This window comes from Macaca mulatta, chromosome 4, assembly GCF_049350105.2.
Source record: "Macaca mulatta isolate MMU2019108-1 chromosome 4, T2T-MMU8v2.0, whole genome shotgun sequence".
NCBI lineage: Eukaryota > Metazoa > Chordata > Mammalia > Primates > Cercopithecidae > Macaca > Macaca mulatta.
In genome coordinates, this window is record NC_133409.1 from 147,412,407 (window position 1) to 147,431,779 (window position 19,373).

Genomic DNA, 19,373 nt, shown 5'->3' on the forward strand with positions numbered 1-19,373 from the left:
ATCTTCCATAAGAAGTTAAAAATAGTAACAAAACAAACATAACCAGTATACAAAACAAAAATAGTAACAAAACACCACCCAGTTTAAGAAACAGTGCATTCTCTTAAATTAAAACCACAGTGAAATATTAACTCACTCCTGTCAGAATTGCTACTCTCAAAAAGATTAAAGATAACAAGTGTTGGCAAGGATGTAGAGAAAAGGAAACCCTAGCACCCTGTTGGTGGAAATGTAAATTAATATGGGCATTACGGAAAACAGTATGGAGGGTCCTCAAAGCTAAAAATAGGTTACCATATCCACTTTGGGGTATATATCCAAGGAATATGAAAAAAAAAGTGTATCAAAGAACTATCTCCACTCCTGTGTTTACTACATTATTCACAATAGCCAAGTTATGGGATCAACTTATGTGTTCATCAACCAATGAACAGATAAAGAAAATGTGGTATGAATACACAATGGAATACTATTCAGCCTTGTGAGAGGGAAATCCTGTCATTTGTGATAATAGCTGAATCTGGAGGACGGACAATATGCTAAATGAGATAAGCCAGGCACTGAAAGACAGAAACAGCATGTGCTCCCTTATACATAGAATGTAAAACAACTGTACTCATCAAAGCAGAGAGCAGGATGATGCTTAACAGAGGCTGAAAAGGGAAATGGGAGGGGATAGGAGGAAATGTTAGTGAAAGGATAATGTTTCAGTTAAACAGGAGAAATAAATGGTAAGTATTTGAGGTGGCAGAGATGTTAATTAGTTTGGCTCAAAAATCCCACACTGTATGTGTGTGTGTATATATCATAGGATCTCTTAGTATTAATACCACACAGATACAATTATAATTTGTCAATATAAAATAAATAAATAAATAGGACATCCTTTCTTTTTTTGAGATGGAGTCCCGCTGTCACCCAGGCTGGAGTGCAATGGCACAATCTTGGCTCACTGCATCCTCCACCTCCCTGGTTCAAGTAATTCTCCTGCCTCAGCCTCCCGAGTAGCTGAGATTACAAGCACCTGCTGCCACGCCCAGCTAATTTTTGTATTTTTAGTACAGACGGGGTTTTTACCATGTTGGCTAGACTAGTCTCCTGACCTCAAGTGATCCACCCACCTCGGCCTCCCAAAGTGCTAGGATTACAGGTGTGAGCCACCGTGCCCAGCCTAGATACTCTTAAGGGATCATTTCATAAGTTTCTATTTCAATAAACTGAAAGAACCAGTATAACATATAAAGGTATTCCTAAAAGTTTCTCATTTTATTAATAGATAAAAAGCTCCTATTTTCCAGTGACAACACAGGCCAAAAAAAAAAAAAAAAGACTATAAACACATTCACACCACTGATAGCAACCATGAAACTAATCCTGACTTAGCTATACGGCTGTAAGACTAGTACTCTCTCCTTTGGTTTGAATCTCTTTCTGTGATATAAAGTCAGTTATTAACCAATCACCTAGAAATGTGGAATTAAAACCAAACCCACAAATCCACTAAAATTTCTTTTTCTCTCTTTTTTGTCTTGGTTAAGAAAATGTCTACATTGTCCTCTCTCAGCTCCTCTTTAACCCCTGCCAGTCTGACACAGGCAGCAGAGACAACCCTTTCTGGAATTCTGCAACTTTGCCTGGCTCTGCTCCCACATACCAGACTCCAAGAGCATCACAAAGCTATCACTGCCATCACTGTCCACTGAAATCCGGTCTTCAGGGCCACTGCTATCCAATGAGACACCATCAAATGACTGTTGAGATACTGTCCTCTTCATGGAGAAAAATCGGAGTCGTGCAGCACCTCCACTCACTGGGGCTGCCACCCCCTCATCTGTCTTGGCCATGGGCTCCCTGTTTAAAAAAACAAAAACAAAAACAAAAACCACAAATGTGGCTTTGGAGACATGTTTGTTCCCATCCACTTACAATACCCATCCCTTTCCGCTCAGACAACTGGATAAAGTTCCCAATATTGGGAACATGCAACTTTGACATCACCTATTACTGGCTGTAAAGAGATCAAGTCATTTTTCAATCACTGGCCTTTCTGAATCTTTTTATTCCAACATTGCTAACTGCATACACAGCGCTCTCATATCAACATTAAATGTCAAGGTTATTCAAGGTCATCCCAGACTCAGAAGAGATCAGCTACCTACTGCTCTGGTGCTGATGAATGGCACCTGAAGCCACCTGCATTCATTCCATAAGTATTTAGTTGCTTCTGTATGTAAGGCACCATACTAGGCACTAGGCAGGAGTGGGAGATGGATCAATTGATGAGTAAGACATTCCCAGTTCTAGACAACATCAAAGAGGAAAAAGGACAAGGAGAAGAGGATCAAGAGTGGCTTCGTGGTAGGAGATAACATTTGAGGTGGTCCTTGAAGGATTGTGAAAGTGAGAAGAGGGTATCCTATAGACAAGAAATGGCATAAACAAAGGCATAGAGCCAGAAACAAAAAGAGAATGGTAAGAATAATAGCTCTGCCCAGCTGAAGCATAGGTTTTGTCAGGGAGAGCAATGGAAGATAAAGTTAAAAAGGCATTAACACAGTGAAAAGCAACCTTTAAGGACCTTTTAATACCACCCTTCCACTTTACAGATGAAGAAACTGTCCCAAGGTCATAGTTAAAGGTAGAATTAAGAAAAACTCAGGCCGGGCACAGTGACTCACGCCTATAATCCCAGCACTTTGGGAGGCCAAGGCAGGCAGATGGCTTGAATCCAGGAGTTCGAGACCAGCCTGGGCAACATGGCAAAACCCTGTCTCTACAAAAAATACAAAGATTAGCCAGGCATGGTGGTGCGCGCCTCTAGTCCCAGCTACTGGGGGCTGAGGTGAGAGGATCACCTGAGCCTGGGAGGTCAAGGCAGCAGTGAGCTGAGGTCACACCACTGCACTCCAGCGTGGGTGACACAGTGAGACTCTGTCTTAAAAATAAAAGACTCAAGTCTCCTAACTTCACATTAAGTGATTTTTCACTTTACCACAAGAGTGGCAGCCAAATTATAGAAAACCTTGAATAAAAAATTATTTATTAAAATGCTTTGAAAACTATAAATTGCTATATGGATGTATCATAATAATTGATTATGCCATACTTAAGAAGTTCAGGCCGGGCGTGGTGGCTCAAGCCTGTAATCCCAGCACTTTGGGAGGCCGAGACAGGTGGATCACGAGGTCAGGAGATTGAGACCATCCTGGCTAACACGGTGAAACCCCATCTCTACTAAAAAATACAAAAAACTAGCCGGGCGAGGTGGCGGGCGCCTGTAGTCCCAGCTACTCGGGAGGCTGAGGCAGGAGAATGGCGTGAACCCGGGAGGCGGAGCTTGCAGTGAGCCGAGATCCGGCCACTGCACTCCAGCCTGGGCGACAGAGCGAGACTCCGTCTCAAAAAAAAAAAAAAAAAGAAGTTCAAACTAAATTCAGGGGGTATGAGGGAAAAGCATGAAGGTTTTGGAGTAGGGAAATAACAAGATTATACCTATGTTTTAGGATGTTTGGCCTGACTTTTTCAAACAAGCTGGAGAGGAAAAGACTTTTAGCAAGTAATGGATGTCTCATAAAATAAAATAAAATACCACCAATATAGAAATCAACCATACTTTTTATACACTAAAAAGTCTTCATGTGGGAACAGACATGGAAAACTGATGTGAGATCCCCTAGAGCAGTGCTCTCAAAGTGTGGTCCTGGCAGGAGCATCAGAATCAATGGGGAACGTGTTAGAAATGCAAATTCTTGGGCCCGGTGAGGTGGCTCATTCCTGTAATCCCAGCACTTTGGGAGGCCAAGGCAGGCAGGTCACCTGAGGTCAAGAGATCGAGACCATCCTGGCAAACATAGTAAAACCCGGTCTCTACTAACAATACAAAAATTAGCTGGGCGTGGTGGCACATGCCTGTAGTCCCAGCTACTCGGGAGGCTGAGGCAGGAGAATTGTTTGAACCCAGGAGGCAGAGGTTGCAGTGAGCCAAGAATGCACCACTGCACTCCAGCCTGGGCAACAGAGTGAGACCCCGTCTCAAAAAAAAAAAAAAATGCAAATTATCAGGCCCCATCTCATTCCATGAATGAGAAATAGGGCTCAGCAAACTATGTTTTTGTTTTTTTTTTGAGACGGAGTCTCACTCTGTCACCCAAAATGCTGGGATTTTCTCAATCGCTTGAGCCCAGGAGTTTGAGACTAGCCTGGGCAACATGGCAAAACTCCATCTCTACCAAAAATATAAAAATTAGCTGGGCATGGTGGCACATGCTTGTGGTCCCAGCTACTCAGGAGGCTGAGGCAGGAGGATCACTTCAACCTGGGAGATCGCGGCTGCAGTGAGCAGAGATCGCAACACTGGGCAACAGAATGAGACCTTTCTCAAAAAAAAAAAAAATTAAAAATTAAAATTATGACAAAAGTGGTCAGAATATGGACAGCCTAGCCCTGTGGATTATTTACACCTATAGGATAAAAGGAAGAGAGCAGTCAAGGAAAAAGAAGACTCCTTCAGAGAAGTGAGAGTAACTGGGTGGGGTTACAAATGCTCAGAATGAATGAACTGATCAGAGAAGGGGGACTGAGGAAAAGGCCACAGGCTTGGGCAGTTAGGAAGTTGCTGTTGATGTTTTAAAAGGGCTAGGCCGGGCGCGGTGGCTCAAGCCTGTAATCCCAGCACTTTGGGAGGCCGAGACGGGCGGATCACAAGGTCAGGAGATCGAGACCATCCTGGCTAACATGGTGAAACCCCGTCTCTACTAAAAATACAAAAAAACTAGCCGGGCCGAGGTGGCGGGCGCCTGTAGTCCCAGCTACTCGGGAGGCTGAGGCAGGAGAATGGCGTAAACCCAGGAGGCGGAGCTTGCAGTGAGCTGAGATCCGGCCACTGCACTCCAGCCTGGGCGACAGAGCGAGACTCCGTCTCAGAAAAAAAAAAAAAAAAATAAATAAATAAATAAAAGGGCTCATTTCACACAGCTTTCTTTTCTCTTTTTCACCTCTGCTCTTTTTCCATTTCCCTTACTTCTCTCCATTTAGAAAAGGCAGCACATTGGGTGATTAGGAGTGCAGGCTTTTAATCCGTGTCCCACCACTCACAAGTTGTGTGATCCTGAGCCTCAGTTTCCTCATCTGTGAGATGGGGAGTGATATTAATACTAACTTTATAGGGCTATTATAAAAATCCAGTGGACCAATATTATAAGTATTTAGGACTGTGTCTTGTCAGGTACAGAAGGCACTCAGTAAATGCTGATTAGTATTATTATACAATTCCACCCTTGAAGTTTTCCTCTCCTTCCTCCTTGCTGTCTGTCCTAGCAGGTACTAGCTCACCCATAGGCATTACTTAGAGACCCACTTAAGATAATTCACTTAGACAAAAGCTCTAAATGCACTGGTTTTCATACCATGGTCTCTAAACCACAAAGTGTTCCAGGAAAGACTTCCCTTAGACTCAATTATCTTTCCTAAAACCACGAGGCACCCATGGGAAAATCCATACTTTTCCACTCTTCTCACTGTGCATTTCTGTGTTTTTCTGTTTACTCCCTACTCTATCTCCGCTGCTTAACACAGAGCCCAGCATACAGAAAGGGCTCAAAAGATATTTGCTGAATGAATGAAATTCTTCCTTCTCTATTACCGTGGCAGACACTGATAAGGTACTAGAAAAACAAGTCCAAAGCCACAGCTTTTCTATTTACAAGATATAGGATATCTATGAGCTCATCCTCTCTAAAGCCTCAGTTTTCTCAGCTATAAATTGGGGATACAAATGTCTAAGGCCACCTTCCCCAGCTGCTGTGGGGATCAAATCAAACAAAAAAATTACATGAAAGCCCACTGAAAATAATATACATATGCCAGTATTATTATTCTGATATAGCATATTTGTATCAATAATAGTGAAGCAAGTTGAGTACAGTGGCACGTGTCTATAATCCCAGCTACTCAGGAAGCCAAGGCAGGAGGATTGCAGAGCCCAGCAGTTCAAGACCAGCCTGGCTAATACAATAAGGCACATCTTGAGGGGAAAGAAAAGTGAATCAGTGAAAAAGGAGATAATCTGATTCTAAGAAGCAATAAATATTGACTTGAAAACTGCCCATTAAATAAGCCATTCTATGCATTCTCCTGGACTATTTGGTACTTCCCAATCTAGAAATGCATACAGTAAGAGGCCTTAAATCCAATGATTAGAACTAGGAGAAGGAGATGGAATGATTGAAGGAGGCACAGAACCACTTACTTGGCTGGCGGGAGGGACAACATCTTGTGCATGGTGGAGGTCATTCGATCTCTGCCCAAACTGAAGGCATCCTTAGTCAGGGACACAGCTTCCTTGGTGAGGTCCATGGTGGCATGTAGAGCCTCCTTGGTGGCATCCTTGGTCATGTGAATAGCACTTGACAATTCTCCCTCAATGTTCTTCAAGGGGATGAGCTCACCCTGTCCATTCACAGCAGTCTCCCTGCCAGCCGGGGGCTTCAATGCAGCTGGTGAGCTGGAGGCTTGGGTTCTGCTCAGTTTTTTGGCCTGTAGGGACTCTACTGCCTCATGGCCCTTCCCTGCCAGCTGCTGGTCAAGTGGACCTGAGTCCTGCAGTTCTCCATTGCTATGTGGCCTCTCCTGGGATACATCCTGATTTTCAGTGATACTTTCCTCCAGGACCTTCTCAGGGCTTGCTGGGCCCTGGTCTGATGAGGCATCAGACTTCAGTTCCCGATCCTCTGAAGGAGATAGCTCTGAATCTACGAGGCTAGTGCTATCTGAGCCTGCAGAGTCAGCATCGACAGCACCGGGGGCAGGATGCATAAGCAGAGCCACCTCAGCACTAGGAAAGAGAACTCCAATGCAAGCTGTCTGGTCCTGCAGGGGAGACCCAGTCATTGACTCTGTATCCTTAGTCAGCTGCTCCTGAAGCCTCTGCAGCACCTCCTTCAGGCGAAGCAGAGCCAAGTACTGGTAGTGGTCAAGTCTCACGCGGACATGGGCCGGGGAATGTACAAGCATATGAACATCTGCTACATCCTCCAGCTCTGTCAGAGGCCCTTTGTTGTCCACACCACTACTGCCTTCTTTAAAAATTTCCATGACTTCTGTAAGTCCTGATAAGCTTTTCAAGTCATGCTCAGTCTTTGACCGCTGATGGGACATAGAGTCAGGGGCAAGAGCCTCAGACTGGACAGGACTTCCAAAGCTGGCTGATGGTTTCAGCCTCCCCTCTGAGGCCAAAAGGAGCTTCTGTGCCTGGGCTTGCTGCCAGCGGAGGGGTAGGCAGGCCCAAATAGACAGGGGGAAGGGGGCTACAAAATTCAAGGTATGGCCTTTGAAGTTTTCTGTTCCCTCAAAGTCCAAGGAGATCTGGGTAAAGTGGACAGACCAGAGATCCCGGGAAGCCTTAGGCCTCTGGGGAGGGAGGGTATTAGGCTGAGACAGGCAGGAATCCATCTGAAAGGCATGATGCAAAAAAAGCATGTGCAGAAGGCTAAAGCCACCCGGAACCTTAGGAAAGTGATCATAATTGGAATGAAAGAACTCAGCAGCAGCAAAACCCCGGAAGAGACTCTGGAGGTCTGAACAACTACAATGTGGGGCATGACGTGTATTGGTGGCAATCATGCCTGATGCAGAGAAGACAAGGGCCTGGGGACGATGCAACTCTGCCCGCTCTCTCTTTTCCAGTGGAAAGCTCACCTTCACAGAGAAAATGAAACACAATTCAGAATGGTCATCTGAGTATCTCAGCATCCCGCTATTAATACACATGTAAAAGATCATTTGGGCTCTGAAACTATTTTCTTACTTCCACAAAATGGACACAGCAAAATCATGGATTATGTCCATTGAAAAAATGCAGCTGTGGCTACCAGCAGGGGATAAAAGTCATACTCTCCCCTCACCTTCAACCAGAATGCATCTAGTCGGATGTCCAAGTGTTCATCTTTCTGACTTGAATCTTCCAGCTTGTAGATAGCTTTGAACTGCTCCAAGCTGCGGTATAAATCCAGGCAAAAGAGGTTTCCCCAGAGCAAACTGACAGGATCCATAGTAAATGTCAGACCATTTAACTGAATGTAAAGATTAGGACAAGGGACTGGAAAGCAGAGGAAAAAACAGAAACATAACTGTAAACAATTCTGTAAAAAGCAATAGCGAGGCTCTTACCACCTAATATTAACTATATTATGAACAGAGCAAAGGTACACATTTATACAGGGCACAGTGTTTAACAAAAGTATGCTAAATTTACTCAAACACTGAAAACTCCTAAAAACAAATAAAAATGTAAGTAGTGGCCCGAAAGCTGACAAATGGGAAAAGCACAAGCTAGACAGAAGAAATAGCCAGCCTAGATGCTTACCTGGAAGCTTCTGATTATCTGGGAAGTAATACTCCGTGAACTCAAGATGAATGGCAGAGACCTGGGTGGGGAGGTTGTGAAGTTTCCGACTGCAGGAAAGGAGGGTAGATGGCTTTTTACTTGGCTGTCCAGCGGTGGAAACCTAAACAATCACAACTTACTGTTAGTATCAACAATCAAACTTAGAGCAGACCTCCATTTCCACTTAGGAAGCATAAAGCCTCTACCGTCCCTCCAAAATCTGTCACGGGGAACACAGTGCATTTCACACATATTCTAGGCATTCTCACACCTGCCTCACACTCTACACGAGTTAGTTTTTTCAGCGGGAGGTTCAAAGCAAAGCAGTCACAGTAAAACTGGGGGAATTCCCAAGTCCTGATCTCACCAGCCCTGCTCAGAAAGAAACAGACCAAACTATTAATCTTCCCAGAAGTGAGGTAAATAGTCCCCAAATTCCAAAACTTTGTTCATACTGTTCCAGTTGCCTTCCACGTAAACTGCTCCACCTCTTTCCAACCATGTCCTCACCTGGTGGATGTCCAGGTCATCCACCCGTACCACCAGGCAGCTAGAGCGTAAGCGGTTCCATGCTGGAGGCCGAAAGGCAGCCTGTCTGCCCTGAGAGGGGCTTCTCTCAAGAGGGTGCTTTCGAGGACTGGAAAGAGAATCTAAATAAAAATAAGGTGAGAAAAAGAATCAGATACATTCAACTCTCATTATTAATAGAGTTAGGAAAGTAAAAATCCTAAGATCATTAATGCTATATGTAGGAAAGATAGCTTAACACTGTCTAGCTCCTAGATGAACTCAAAAATATTATTCTTAAGACCAAGACAACAGTCTACTGAATAGAGATGATGACATCAACACTGCGGCTATCCCTGGGGTCAAAGAGGTCTCCGTAAAGAAAAAAGTCACTGATGTCTCTTCATTAGATACAGTTGGGATAATCAGCTAGTTCTTGCTTTATCTTCACTGTTATTCAAAGATAAATGGCAAGAAGCTAAGCAACTGGAGTCTTCCAGTTCCTCATAACCCACCTGCTCTTCTCCGAAAGGGAGAGTCTACTCCCAGGTGCCAGGGTGGTTTCAGACCTGTCTCTTCATGCCACTTCTCCATTTTGCTCTGAAATTCCATCACCAGCTTCTGGGCCCACTGGCCTCGGGTCTCCATGGCCTCACAGTGGCGTACCCAATGTTTGCAGCTATCACCTGTGCAAAGAAGAAGTGAAAAGATTTTAGCCGAAGATCTTGATGAATGTTCCAATTTTTCCTTTCCATCAGGATAGTCATAGTTCAGAATCTGATTCCTTACCCATAGTCCAAAAATCTCTGGGATAAGGAAAAATTATTCAATGATAGGTTGCACATTCTTCTGGATTCCATATGTGATTTTTCCCAAAGGCTCCCTAAAGGCAAGCTGTTGACTGCTGCCATATTTGACTATGGACTACTGGAGAGGCTCTAATACTAGTGGAAGCGAGGGGCTGAGAGTAGAATCAAAAGCAATATCTCAGGCCCTAGATATCTCCCCTACTCACTTTCTCTCATTACTCATAAAGAATCATCAACAGTGGAAGCTGCAAGTTTCCAGATGTCCTCTTGAAGAGGGGTATCTCCAACACCCCTCTGAGCATGCACTGCAATCTCTGGCAACCTCCTGTTAAGCAGTCAGGGATGAATCCAGGAATCTGCCCTCAATGTTTTGGGCTATGCTAGAATTGGCCCCATTCAGAGTTTTCCTAACCTGCCCAGTGGAAAGGGTAATAGTCAAACGCCATCTTGCGGAAGGTAAGCTGCATGGCACCACCCATGAGTCTGTTTGCAGAGACACCTATAAAATAAAAATACAGGTGAATGGCAGCGGAAGGAACAAAGAGGCCAAAACACCAACTAAAGCATGCAGAAGTCCTCTTAAGGACCGGCTTCAAAGCCCGGCTGATAACACAGTACGGCCAAGAGGCCACGATGCGAGGTGATTTGCAAGGCTGAGGCCCTCTTTTGAGTTACAACAGCCAATGGACATGCTCTAAAAGATCCAAAAGAAAGTATATTCCATTGTATCTGTAAATGGTTGCCAGACTTCCAGAAAGGCAAAAGAAACCACCAAACTCAGGATTCAGAAATTGCAGTCCTAGGTTTCCCAGACATACTCTACAGCCTTGACTGTTTCTCCAATCCCAGTTTTATTTTCCCTCAATACAACACACGAAGAGGCAGAAGCCAAATTCCCCCAAAACATAACCTACATTATTTCCTTTCATATCCTGGCCTCAGAGCTAAAGCTGTTACATTAGACAATGATTATATACTATACATACAAAGTACCACGGAATGCTAAAAACACTACACAAACAGGGACATTATAAAACAAACACATAGAATATTATAGGTAAACTGAAATTTTTAGCAATAAGCCAAACATTACACTATGTTTACCATGAATTTACATTTAATTCTTACTAAATGAATGAATTTTCCATGTTTCTATCATCTCTCTCCAATTAAAGAACTGTAAAAGTAGAAACGATGTATTCCACATGTGTGTATTGTCTGGGTCACCCTATTCAACTTCCAGCCTGTCTCCTACTAGTATATCTAGCATAGAGCCTTGTAAGTAGTAGATGCTCAAAAATATAAGAGAAAACACCACAGAAATGAGTGAAGGGAAATACCATGGAACTCTCTAGGTGTAAGCTTGCATACCTTCAACCAGTAAGGTCATTTCCATCCAATCGACATTTTGCCATCCCAAATTCTCCTAACAAGAGAGACCCCTATACAGCGTTTCTGTTTCTCAACTCTTCATAATCACCCCAAGTTGGCTTTTAAGATATTTTTTTCCTAATTGCCCTCTCCCCATGAAATGTTAATACCACAAATACATGTTAATGTACCATATGTATATATATATATATATATATGCTTTAACATTTTAAAAAGAGTATGTATAAAGCATGCTCTTTTTATTCATTACTGGGTTACAAAATGCGAAATAATTTTTAAGTTAAAAGTTAAATTAACATTTTAAAAAGATATTAATATTTAACTTCACAACTGTATTTGCTAAGTTTTAGTTTTATGTATATATTATAATGTCTCAAGTTAAACCTGCAAAAGATCAACTTATATAAATATATAATAGCAATATAATCAAAATTTTAAATATTCTAATTTTTTTCAGCAAATGAAAAACAATTAAAAATTTTTAATTTTTTTTTTTTTTGAGATGGAGTCTCACTCTGTTGCCCAGGCTGGAGTGCAGTGGCACTATCTCGGCTCACTGCAACCTCCGCTTCCTGGGTTCAAGCGATTCTCCTGCCTCAGCCTCCTGAGTAGCTGGGATTATAGGCATGCACCACCATGCCCTGCTAATTTTTCTATTTTTAGTAGAGACGGGGTTTCACCATGTTGGTCAGGCTGCTCTCCAACTCCTGACCTTGTGATCCACCTGTCTCGGCCTCCCAAAGTGTGGGGATTACAAGCATAACCCACCACACCCAGCCAAAAATTTTAATCTCTTAAAATTATTTTTAGTGAACATAACCTTTAACTTTTGCTTGATATAAGAAAATACCTGGCCAGGCACTGTGGCTGATGCCTATAATCCCAGCACTTTGGGAGGCCGAGGCGGGTGCATCACTTGAGGTCAGGAGTTCAAGACTCAGCCTGGCCAACATGGTGAAAGCTCATCTCTACTAAAAATACAAAAATTAGCAGGACTTGCTGGCACATGCCTGTAATCACAGCTACTCAGGAGGCTGAGGTAGGAGAATCACTTGAACCTGGGAGGCAGAGGATGCAGTGAGCTGAGTGAGATGGCATCACTGTACTCCAGCCTAGGTGACAGAGCAAGACTGTCAAAAAAAAAAAAAAAAAGAAAGAAAGAAAAAAAAAGAACTTTTAGAGGAGGAGGTAGAGCAAGATGGCCAAACACATCCCCTCCAGTGATTATCCAGCAAGAACATCAAATTGAACAACTATCCAGGCTGGGCATGGTGGCTCATTCCTGTAATCTCAGCATTTTGGAAGACTGAGATGGGCCTGGAAAACAGGGCAAAACTGCTCCCCCTGCCACAAAAAAAATTTTTTTAAATAGCTGAGTATGGTGGGGCATGCCTGTAGTCCCAGTCGGGAGTCCTAGCCTCAGTCAGAAGGCTGAGGCAGGAGGATCCCCTGAGCCTGAGAGTTTACTGCAGTGAGCTGTGATTGCACAACTGCACTCTAGCCTGCTTGGCAATGGAGCAAGACCCCGTCGCAAAAAACAAACGAAAAATAACTATCCACACAGGAAATCATCTTCATAAGAACCAAAACTCAGATGAGTGATCACAGTACCCAGTTTTAACATCATATTACAGAAAGATGCACCAAAGAAGGTAGAAAAGACAGTCTTGAATTGCCAACACCACTCTACCCCCAGTCTCCTGGCAGTGGCCTCATGGCACAGACAGCATCCGTGTGCTTCGGGGAGAGACCTCATAGTAATTATGGGACTTTGCATTGGAACTCAGTGCTGTCACAGCAGAAAGCCAACACAGGGCAGAATTCTGCCAGTGCCCACAGAGCATTTAGACCAGCCCTAGTCAGAGAGGAATCATCCATCCCGGAGGTTATTAGAGGTTATTACCTGAGTTCTGGCTAGCCCTACCACTGCATGCTAAAGTGCTCTAGGATCCTTAAGAAATTTGAAAAGCCACAAGGATTGTTAATTCCTGAGCAACTATTGGTGCTATGCTGGGATCAGAGCCAGTGGACTTGGGGTGCAAGTGACCTAGCGAAACATCAGCTGGGATAGCCAAAGGAATGCTTGCATCACCCCTCCCGCAACCCCATGCAGCACAGTTTGCAGCTCTGGGAGAGACTGCTTCCTGCACTTGAGGAGAGGACAGGAGAGGGGTGGATACAGAGGACTTTGTCTTGCGATTTGGATACCAGCTCAACCATTATAGAACAGGGCCCCAGGCAGAGTCCTGAGGCCCCCATTCGAGGCCTCTAGCTCCCAGATGACATTTCTAGATACAACAGATCCTGGGTCCGAATGGAACCCACTGCCTTGAAGGGAAGGACCCAGTCCTGGAGGGATTCATTGCCTGCTGACTAAAAGGCCCTTGGGCCTTGAATAAACATGAGCAGCACCTAGACAGTATTCGCCATGGGCCTTGGTTGAAACCCAGGGCTATGCTGGCTTCAGGTGTGATCTGGTGCACTCTTATTTGTGGTGGCCACAAGGAGAGACAACTCCTGCTTGAGGAAAGAAGAGAGAAGAGAAAAGGGGACTTTGTCTTGCAGCTGGGTACCAGCTCAGCCATAGTGGGGTAGTGTACCAAGTAGGCTCCTAGGGTCCCCGATTCCAGGCCTTAGCTCCTAGATGACATCTCTGGACCTGCCCTGGGCCAGAGTGGGGCCCACTGCCCTGAAAGGAGAGACCTAGACCTGAGAGCATTCACCACAAGCTGACTGAAGAGCTCTTGGGCCTTGAGTAACATTCAAAGGAGCTTCAATATGTCTGGCAGCAAACTTCTCAGTCTGCTAGGAGAGAGAGGCATGACATATTTAAAGTGATGAAGGAAAACAACTTTTTTTTTTCTTTTGAGACTGAGTTTTGCTCTTGTTGCCCAGGCTGGAGTACAGTGGCACGATCTCGGCTCACCACAACCTCCGCCTCCTGGGTTCAAGCGATTCTCCTGCCTCAGCCTCCCGAGTAGCTGGGATTACAGGAATGTACCACCATGCCCAGCTAATTTTGTATTTTTTTTTTTAGTAGAGACAGGGTTTCTCCATGTTGGTCAAGCTTGTCTCGAATTCCCAACCTCAGTGATCTGCCTGCCTTAGCCTCCCAAAGTGCTGGGATTACAGGCATGAGCCACTGCGCCAGACCAGGAAAAAATTTTTATCCTAGAATAGTATATCCATGAAAATATGCTTCAGACATGAAGGAGAAATACTTTCCCAAACAGAAAAGACTGAGGGATTTCATCAACACCAGATGTGTCCTACAAGAAATGCAAAAGGGAGTTCTTCAATCTGAAAGAAAAGGACGTTAACGAGCAATAAGAAATCATCTGATGGTATAAAACTCACTGAAAATAATAATTACAGAGACAAATACAGAATATTATAACCCTCTGATTATGGTGTATGAACTACTCATATCTTGAATAGAAAGACTAAAAGATGAACCTATCAAAAATAACTACAACAACTTTTCAAGACACAGACAGTATAATAAAATATAAAGAAAAACAACAAAAAGTTAAAAACCAGGGAGATGAAGTTAGAGTTTTTGTTAATTTCCTCTTTGCTTGTTTGTTAGTTGGTTTGTTTTTGTAATCAGTGCTAAGTTGTCATCAGTTTAAAATAATGGGGTATAAGATGTTATTTGTAAGCCTCGTGGTAATTTCAAATAAAAAACAAACTGGCTGGGGGCAGTGGCTCACGCCTATAATTAGCCAGTTGTGGTGGTGCATGGCTATAGTCCTTTGGAAGGCCAAGACAGGTGCATCACTTGAGGCCAAGGGTTTGAGACCAGCCTGGCCAACATGGCGAAACCCCGTCTCTACTGGAAATACAAAACTTAGCTGGGTGCAGTGGTGCATGCCTGTAATCCCAGCTACTCAAGAGGCTCAGGCACAAGAATTGCTTGAACCCAGGAGGCGGAGGTTGCAGTGAGCTGAGATCATGCCACTGCACTCCAGCCTGGGTGACAGAGCAAGACTTTGTCTCCAAAACCAAAAAAAAAAAAAGAAGAAAGAAAAAATCTACAACAGATGCACAAAAAAAAAGCAAGAAATTAAAATGTAGCACTAGAGGAAATCGCCTTCACAGAAAGGAAGACAGGAAGGAAAGTCAGAAGGAAAAGAAGACCAGAAAACAAATTAAATGACAGGAACAAGTCCTTACTTATCAATAATAACATTGAATGTAAATAGACTAAACACTCCAATCAAAAGACATAGAATGGTTGAATAGATTAAAAAACAAAACCCAATGATCTGTTCCCTACAAGAAACACAATTCACCTACAAAGACACAAATGGACTGAAAAATAAAGGGATGGAAAAAGGTATTCCATGCAAATTAAAACTAAAAAAAGAGAAAGAAATAGTTACATATATATATACACACACACACACATCTATATACACATATATATATACACACATATACACATATATCTATATACATATATACACACACACACACACATATATATTTTTGAGACCGAGTCTCACTCTGTCACCCAGGCTGGAGTGCAATGGCACGATCTTGGCTCATTGCAACCTCCACCTCCTGGGTTCGAGCGATTCTCCTGCCTCAGCCTCCCAAGTAGCTGGGATTACAGGCACCTGCCACCACGCCAAGCTAATTTTTGTAGTTTTAGTAGAAACAGGATTTTGCCGTGTTAGCCAGGCTGGTCTTGAACTCCTGACCTCAAGTAATCTGCCCCCCCACCGGCCTCCCAAAGTGTTGGGATTGCAGCCATGAGTCACTGCACCCAGCCCTGAATTTTTTTTTTTTTTTTTTTTTTTGAGACAGGGTCTTGCTCTGTTGCCTGGGCTGGAATGCACTGGTGCAATCATGGCTCACTGCAGCCTTTACCTCCCGGGCTCAAGCCTATAATCCTAGCATTTTGGGAGGCCAAGGCAGGCAGATCCCTTGAGTCCAGGAGTTCGAGATAGGCCTGGGCAACACGGCAAAATCTCATCTCTACAGAAAAAAAAAAAAAAAAAAATTAGCCTAGCATGGTAGTGCATGTCTGTAGTCTCAGCTAGTTAGGAGGCTGAGGTTGGAGGATCATCTGAGCCCAGGAGGCAGAGGATGCAGTGAGCCGAGATTGCACCACTGTATCCAGCCTGGGTGACAGAGTAAGGCTCTCTCGAAAAAATTTAAAAAAAGAAGAAGAAAGGAAAAAAAGAAAAGTAGAAAAATTTCAAGTACATAACCTCTTGATACATCTTAAAGAACTAGAAAAGCAAGGACAAACCAAATCCAAAATTAATAGAAGAAAATAAATAATAATAAATAAAAAAGATCAAGCAGAAATAAATGAAACAAAAACAATAGAAAAGATCAACAAAATAAAAAGTTTTTTTGAAAAGATAAACAAAATTGACAAACTTTTCCCCAGACTAAGAAAAAAGAGAGAAGACCCAAATAAATAAAATGAGAGATGAAAAAGGAGACACTACAACCAATACTGCAGAAATTCAAAAAATCAGTAAAGACTACCATGAGCAATAAATTGGAAAACCTAGACGAAAAGGATAAATGCTTAGCTATATACAGCCTACCAAGATCAAACCACGAAGAAATCCAAAACCCGAATAGACAACAGCAAGTAATGAGATCAAAGGTATAATAAAAAGTCTCCCAGCAAAGAAAAGCCCAAGACCCGATAGCTTCACTGCTGAATTTTACCAAACATTTAAAGAAGAACTAATACCTATCCTATTCAAACTATTCCAAAAAAACAGAGGAGGAAGGAATACTTCCAGAATCATTCTGTGAAGCCAGTATGCTCCGATAACAAAATCAGACAAAGACACATCAAAAAGAAAACTTCCTACATGAAAGTGTTCTTGGGGGAAAAAAAAAAAAAAAGAAAAAGAAAAGAGAAAACTACAGGCTAATCTTCCTGATGAACACTGATGCAAAAATCCTCAAAAAAATACTAGCAAATGGAATTCAACCACACATTAAAAAGACCATTCATCCTGACCAACTGGGATTTATCCCAGGGATTCAAGGATGATCCAAATATGCAAAACAATCTATAAGATACAACATATCACAGAATGAAGAACAAAAAATATATGATCATTTTACCTGATACTGAAAAAGCACTTGATAAAATTCAACATCCCTCATGAGAGAAAACTTCCAAAAACTGTGTATGGAAGGAACATAACTCAACATAATAAAACACATATACAACAGACTTGTACCTATTATCATACTCAATGGGGGAAAACTGAAAGCCTTTATCTAAGATTTGGAACAAGATAAGGAGGCCCACTTTCACCACTGTTATTTGACATAGTATTGGAAGTCCTAGCTACAGCAACCAGACAACAGTAAGAATAGAGTATCCAAATTGGAAAGGAAGAAGTCAAATTATCCTTGTTTGCAGATGATATGATCTCTTATATTTGAAAAAATCTAAAGACTCCACCAAAAAACTATCAGAACCAATAAACAAATTCAGTAAAGTTGTAGAATATAAAATCAACACACAAAAATCAGTAGCATTTCAATATGCCAACAGCAAACAATCTTAAAAAGAAATCAAGAGAGTAACCCCATTTACAATTCCTAAGTTTATAGGAATAAACTTAACCAAAGAAGTGAAAGATCTCTATAACAAAACTATTAAAACACTGATGCAAGAAACTGAGGAGGGCTAGGCTCATGCCTGTAATCCCAGCACTTTGGGAGGCCAAGGCAGGTGGATCACTTGAGGTCAGGAGTCCGAGACCAGCCTGGCCAACATGGTGAAACCCCATCTCTACTAAAACTACAAAAATTAGCCAGGCGTGGTGGTAGGTGCCTGTAATCTCAGCTACTCCAGAGGCTGAGGCAGGAGAATCGCTTGAACCCGGAAGTGGAGGATGCAGTGAGCTGAGATTGCACCACTGCACTCCAGCCTAGGTGACAGAGCAAGGCTCTGTCTCAAAAAAAGTGGAAGCGAGGAAAGCAGGGAGGGGAGGGGAGGGAAGGGGGAGTGAGGGAAGGAAGGAAGAAAAGAAAAAAAAAACTGGACACAAAAAAATGGAAAGATATTCCATGTTCATGGATTAGAGAATCAACATTGTCTATACCACCCCAGCAACCTACAGCTTCAATGCAATCCCTATCAAAATACCAATGACTCCAGACTGGGTGACATAGGGAGACCGCATTTCTATAAAAAATGTAAAAATTAGCCAGGCATGGTGGTGTGCACGTGTAGTCCCAGCTATTCAGGAGGCTGAAGTGGGAGGATCACTTAAGCCTAGGAGGTTGAGGCTGCAGTGAGTCATGATTGTACCACTGCAATCCAGCCTGGGCAACAAAGCAAGACCCTCTCTCAAAACAAAAATAGATACCAATGATAGTCTTTGCAGAAATGGGAAAAATAATCCTAAAATGTATATGGAACCACACACACAAAAAAAGAAAACAGAACAGCCAAAGCCAGCTGAGCAAAGAGAACAAAACTGGAGGAATCATGTTACCTGACTTCAAATTATACTACGGTGCTATAACCAAAACAGCATGACATAAAAACAGACATTCAGACTAATGGACAAAATAAAGAACTCAGAAACAAATCCATGCATCTACATCTACAGTGAACTCATTACTGACAAAGGTATTAAGAACATACATTGGGGAAAGGATGGTCTTTTCAATAACTGGTTCTAGGAAAACTGGATATCTATATGTAGAAGAATGAAACTAGACCCCTATCTCTTGCCATACATGAAAATCAAATCAAAATGGATTAAATACTTAAGTCTAAGGCCTCAAACTATGAAACTACTACAAGAAAACACTGGGGAAACTCTCCACAACATTGGTCTGGACAAAGATTTCTTGAGTAATGCTCCCAAGGTACAAGCAACCATCACAAAAATGTACAAATGGGATGACATTAAGTTAAAAAGCCTCTGCACCGAAAAAGAAGCAGTCGACAAAGTGAAGAGACAACCCACACAATGGGAGAAAACATTTGCAAACTATTCATCTGGCAAGGGATTAATAACCAAAATAAATACGGAACTTAACAGGAAAAAAAAATCTAATAATCCAATTAAAAATGGGCAAAAGACCTGAATAGACATTTATCAAAAGAAGACATACAAATGGCAAATAGGCATATGAAAAAGTGCTCAATATCATGGGTCACTAGAGAAATGAACATCAAAACCACAATGAGGCTGCGTACAGCGGCTCATGCCTGTAATTCTAGCACTTTGGGAAGCTGAGGCAGGTGGATCACTTGAAACCAGGATTTCAACACCAGC

The 19,373-nt window shown here is 42.6% G+C and overlaps 1 protein-coding gene across 2 annotated transcripts in view; it reads right to left on the reverse strand.

The window, feature by feature from the left end:
• Nucleotides 1–19,373, reverse strand: part of BLTP3A (bridge-like lipid transfer protein family member 3A) — an 83,181-nt gene that overhangs the window by 12,257 nt on the left and 51,551 nt on the right. For both annotated transcript variants that reach the window (XR_013416470.1, XM_015136171.3), the window contains exons 9-15: nt 10,112–10,198; nt 9,406–9,576; nt 8,894–9,033; nt 8,363–8,504; nt 7,902–8,095; nt 6,248–7,695; nt 1,655–1,851 (exon numbers count right to left, since the gene is read on the reverse strand). Coding sequence is in view for 1 of the 2 variants with exons in the window: in XM_015136171.3 (XP_014991657.3) it covers nt 1,655–1,851; nt 6,248–7,695; nt 7,902–8,095; nt 8,363–8,504; nt 8,894–9,033; nt 9,406–9,576; nt 10,112–10,198 (2,379 nt within the window). In the remaining variant the exon portion in view is untranslated. The remainder of the gene's footprint in view (nt 1–1,654; nt 1,852–6,247; nt 7,696–7,901; nt 8,096–8,362; nt 8,505–8,893; nt 9,034–9,405; nt 9,577–10,111; nt 10,199–19,373) is intronic.